This window comes from Bactrocera dorsalis, chromosome 2 (genome assembly GCF_023373825.1).
Source record: "Bactrocera dorsalis isolate Fly_Bdor chromosome 2, ASM2337382v1, whole genome shotgun sequence".
Taxonomy (NCBI): Eukaryota; Metazoa; Arthropoda; class Insecta; order Diptera; family Tephritidae; genus Bactrocera; species Bactrocera dorsalis.
In genome coordinates, this window is record NC_064304.1 from 79,146,457 (window position 1) to 79,151,932 (window position 5,476).

General features: G+C 34.0%; 1 protein-coding gene across 1 annotated transcript; it reads left to right on the forward strand.

The window, feature by feature from the left end:
• Positions 1-289: 289 nt before the first annotated feature.
• LOC105226094 (armadillo-like helical domain-containing protein 3) lies at positions 290-4,512 on the forward strand. Its single transcript, XM_011204870.4, has 7 exons — positions 290-689; positions 775-948; positions 1,002-1,281; positions 1,500-1,874; positions 1,941-2,394; positions 2,457-2,583; positions 3,932-4,512. The coding sequence occupies exons 1-7, from the start codon at positions 434-436 to the stop codon at positions 4,321-4,323; spliced, it is 2,058 nt and encodes a 685-aa protein (XP_011203172.2). The 5' UTR covers positions 290-433; the 3' UTR covers positions 4,324-4,512.
• Positions 4,513-5,476: the final 964 nt, after the last annotated feature.

The following is a 5,476-nucleotide window of genomic DNA, read 5'->3' on the forward strand; positions in this document are numbered from 1 at the left end:
ATTTCACTCTATTATCTTTGAACGTAGTTAATAATAAGCGTATTTTTTCGTTAAATTTATATAGATTTTTCAAAAACCAAAATTTCTATTAATAGTCTCTTATTCATTTTTATTTCACTTTTTTTAAACAAATTTCATAATCAGCTGTCTAAATGCACAAGTCTGGCGTCTGTCACCATAAAATTTCTATGCACATTAGCCACGATATTATTACTTCAATTTTTTCAACACCGTAATTTGGTGTGTTTAGGTACTAATTGTTTCGATAAATAATCATAAAAACTGCAATGAAACCCTATTATTGACACAGCTGATTGCCCACAAAATCTACACAAATATTACACAGGATAAATATCACAGATATTATTACATATTTGAGTGAAGGGATCCTTCGTGTAGTAAAAGTGCAAACAAACACAACTCTAGTGGAGCAATGACTTCCCGAAAACGAAGCGGAAGTGGGTCTTCGAAGCGTCCTAAAGAAAAAGTTGTTTACATTTACGAATTATTCTTTCGTGGGGAGGATCCAACCACCGAGAGTACGGAATTCTGGAATGAATTTTTTTTGTTACAACCCAATGTAGAATCACTTGAAGCTGAAATAACAAAACTCACATGCGAACAGTTTATCATAGTTAACAAAAATCTGACTTTAATATTTCAGAAAAGCATTGAAATGATGGAAACAGGTCGGCTACAGCGTCATTTTTCTTGACATATGTGAAATAAATGAAAACTGCCTCCCCTTTTATTTATCTTTCATTTATCTTCCAGATCATCCGAAGCGACTGTTTAATAGCCTGCAAACGCTCTGTTCGTTATTTTATGCAATTTACAAAAAATCATCAACAGATTCTTCATTTAATTGTTTAAATGAAATTTTTGGTAACGAACGAATGGATAAAAGTATTCGACAGTTAATGAACAACTGTAACCAAATACTATTAGGTGAGGTAAAAATGTTTTAAATTTTTATTCTCTTAGTTTATTTTCCATTGTAGGCGAAGTAGCAGAGAGAGCCCGTTTTATGTGCCTGAAACTACTGCTAATAATTGTGACTGGTACTGACAATATCAGTCAAAATGTTCTGATGGAATATTTGACAACGTATACCTTGTTTGATGATTTTGTACGTTTATTGAGTGATTCTACACTACGAGCACAGCATGGCCATGACGTTGTTATTTTGTTGACTGTATTAGTTAATTATAGAAAACATGAAGCGACTAATCCATATGTGGTTCAGTTATCTATATTAGCCGACGAAATGGCTCTAAACGGGTAAAATTCTACATCTAAAAATAGATGCAGTTATATGAATCAGTGGGCATTTGATGAAGTAGTTATAAAATTTCGTTCGGTTTCAATTGAGACAGTGGCAAGAGTTTTAAAAAATCAGGCAAACTAAGTACTATAGTTTTTTCAAATGTACACTGTTTTATATTTAATTTATTTTATATACTATCAATTTAATTTTATGATATAACAATTTTGTTTAGCTATGGCCAGATGATATCACAATCTCTGATTGATTTCTGTCGACAGTATATGCAGAGTTTATCAAATGTTCAGTCCTCATCTTGGTTTTCATCTTTATCAAACATTGTTGGAAATATGTTTGTGTCAGACGAAGGCTGTGAACGGGTCCAGCAAATTAAAGCAAACAATGGACTTTTACTAGCCTTATACGAAGCGGTTCATCTAAATCGTAATTTCATAACTACTTTAGCCCACACTCAAGCTGAAACCAGTGCACCGCCGTCTCCCAGCAATACCTTAAATTTAGCAGAACCTGTGCCTGATTTGGCTACTGCTCCGATAATAGACATGACACAATATCCAACTAACTTGCTAGTTGCAGTTTTTCAATACTGGTATGAATTTTATATCAGATAATTATAATGATTTTTCTCACCGTGTTCTTTGCATATACATTACAGTTCAATTGTAATGCAAGATAACAAAAACGAATCCAGTGTCGCAAATCTTAAGCTTTGTTTCCTTATTCTAACATGTATATCGGAGGACCAGTACGCGAATTCAATGATGCATGATAGCAACCTCACATTTAAAGTCATGCTACATCGTGCTCAAATGCGTCATCGCAAATTAAATGTTGATAGGGTGGGCAAATCTCAACCATTGGCAGCCACATTGCTCGATCTATTGGTTGAATTTATTGTTTCACATTTAATGAAGAAATTCCCAATGGAGTTATATTTACTTTGCGTTGGCGTTATTCATCGAATACTTTGCTACCAAAAACGTTTCAGGGTTCGCTTGAATTATCCATGGAAAGAGCTGTGGTCGGCTTTAATCGGATTACTTCGCTTTCTTGTCAATCAGGAGCAAACGCTTGTGAAGAAATGTAATATATTTTATTTATCAGTTCAGGTAAATTTGTTACTTATTTCAAATCAAAGAATTTTTGTAAATAATTTATTCTCTTCTCTTAGGTGGTAAACATTTTTAACTTATTCATTACATATGGAGACACTTTCTTGGCAACAACGAATAGCTACGATGAATTGTACTACGAGTTAAATAGAGAAGAAAAAGTTTTTTCAGAGATACACGCATTGGGTAGGTGTTTGGTTAATAGACTATGCTATGTAATAGAGTAGAACAGCGGTCGGAATTCTACATATTCAAACTTTTTATTTTTTAACTGTGTGTTTGTGAGAGAGCTATTAAGCTTGTCTAGTACTATGTTTTTTACTGTTTCTCTACCATTTTCAATTCAAGTATAAATAGGACCATCACTGATCGGCAGCCCATTGCACTTGCACATTGGGCACTCCGTGAGCGTGCTTTGAGTATCCTGTATTTCCCCACATACGATGGGAGTGTCAGTGGCTTTCTGACTACACACTCAGCAAGACGTGTGCTAACCTTATACGCATTTTTTATGTTAATGTTCCGGCTGATAATGAAACCGAACATGTTCAATTATTTCAGCAAGCCTCTGCCCATTCAGTTTCGGATAGTGTGTTATTTGTTTTAATATTGGATAGCTTATGGCAAACAGCTACCATATATTCATAAGGTGTTTTTTTTTTCTTTTGTCTGATTTGTTTTTTACTAATCAAATAAAGCTCTCTGTCTTTTTGCCTATATCTCTGCAACTCTATGTTCTATTATGACTTTCTAAATTATAAGCTCTGCATGTTACTTATCTATCTCATACTAACAAATAGTATTTCCATCTAAACATTCTATTAAGAAAAAATCTAACATCCACCCAATATTAGAATGCTCGTGGGCTATGGGGTGCCGATAACTGGATTAGAACCACTGATCCGATTACTTCACTAACTCTTACCAATAAACATTGCGACCATGAGCAAAATCGGACTATAATAAGAAGAATCGTTAAAACGAGGTGGAGTTTGTTGTAAAACGTCAGACGACGACCTCGAGTTGCCGTTAGAATCGCGATTGACCATTGAACAGCTTCGCTCTGGATAATGCACGATCCCCCGCATAGCTCTAACCATCTCTTTGTTTGTCTAGCTAATCTGGTCGAACGTTAGATTACCTTAAAGGCAACTTATATGAACCTTACCAATATAAAACGTATTTCTTCTAGTACTTTTTAGACATGTTGCTCGATGTACATACATAAACAATATTCAGGTAGATTTGAGGTTACTTAGTGTGGAGAAAGAACTTTTATGAAGACTTTTTTATCTTGATTTTGAATGACAGTTATAGGATATTAACGGCTGATATCGGCGGTTTCGACAAACAACTAGCTTCTTGGGATGAAAAGAACATTTGCACAATTTTAGCTTATCATACACTTAATTATATACATAGTACATACACTCACACATTTAGAGGTTTATGAAAATGTATGTGAAATTTTGATTATTATTTGCTTGTTACTAATAACAATTTGATATATTTTGTATTTTTATTTGCGCCAAAGTTTTACGTTATACCACAATGGCAGATTGTGAATATAAAGATGATGTTATAAAACTATTGAATGCGCTGGTAAATATTTTGGCTATAGTAAAACATTTCCAAAATAAAATAAAAGAGTGGTTGGCGGAACAAGGCCTCTCTACGCCAACAGAAGACCAAATTTTAGATGTGGTTCGTAAGAATTATGATCTCACTCTTAAACTCCAAGATTCGCTTGACCAGTACGAGCGATATGCCGAAGCACCACGGCATAGTGCTTTTTTTAAAACAATGGTTCGAGATGTGGTCGTCGACACTCGCAAACACATATACGACTATGTGAAAGAGGCAGTTTCTATTATGCCAGATCAGGATGCGACGCAGTCAACAAACTTATCTGTTACAAGCACATAAGTTAAGTAAATATACTTTTATATTTCTTTATAGTTGGGAAAGTTTATTCTGTAATACGCTTAAATTTTTATAATGCAATTTGCGCTGAATAAACAATTACACTCATTTCAAAATTATTTGTGAAACAAATAGTAATATGCGCATATAGAAAAAATATTAAATAAAATGCTTATTGTTTGCATAGAGTAAGTGCCCAACTACTACTTAATACAGGTTAGTAATTATCTTATGGTAAGTCTTCTAATCCAAGTGTTAAATATTCCGCATATGACTTTGTACGTATTTATTTTTTGTCTTCCAGAATTACTTAAAATGAAAAATTGCATGAATTAAAACATCATGAAAATAAAAAAATATTTTTTTTTATTAAAAAACTGGAGGACTTCGTCCACACGTTGCTGATGCTAAGGTATACATTAATTATAAACTATTCAATACAGTAAAATTGTATTTCCGGTGTTAGAATAACCTCGTGAACTACTTCCAAATTTGAAAGTGGTTGATACTAATTTCTTTTGATTTGTTATTAAGCACATATAAATAAAATATATTATATTTATTTATATTATAATTATATATTGGGTTGTCCAAAAAGTCTTGCGGTATTTTCTCTAGTTGGCGCTAAAAGCGCGTAGTTCTAGTTTTATTCGTCTCATCGGGTCATGCTATACCTTTTTGAAAAGCTCATTTCACGTTGGCGTCGCAAACATGGAGCAAAATAAAGAGGAAATACGGCATATTTTACAGTACTACTACGATAAAGGCAAAAATGCATCTCAAGCCGCCAATAAAATTTGTGCAGTTTATGGACCCGATACAGTTTCCATTTCCACCGCACAACGATGGTTTCAACGTTTTCGTTCTGGTGTAGAGGTGGTCGAAGATGCGCCACGCTCCGGAAGGCTTGTCGTCGAAAATTGCGATAAAATCGCTGAATTGGTCGAAAGAGACCGGCATAGTAGCAGCCGTAGCATCGGTCAAGAGCTGGGCATGAGTCATCAAAAATTCATTTCAATTTTAATAAAAAAAAAATTCAATAAAAATATCGCAGGGCTTTTTTGACAACCTAATGTATATATACATATATACTAGAAGACCCGTCCACGCTTCACTGTGGCAGATACATAGCTAATACTACTACCATCTATGTACA

Coding starts and splice junctions, on each gene's coding strand:
- LOC105226094 (XM_011204870.4), top strand. CDS start 434: ATGACTTCCCGAAAACGAAGCGGAAGTGGGTCTTCGAAGCGTCCTAAA. Junction 1,282..1,499: donor GACGAAATGGCTCTAAACGG/GTAAAATTCTAC, acceptor AATTTTGTTTAG/CTATGGCCAGATGATATCAC. Junction 2,395..2,456: donor TATTTTATTTATCAGTTCAG/GTAAATTTGTTA, acceptor CTCTTCTCTTAG/GTGGTAAACATTTTTAACTT.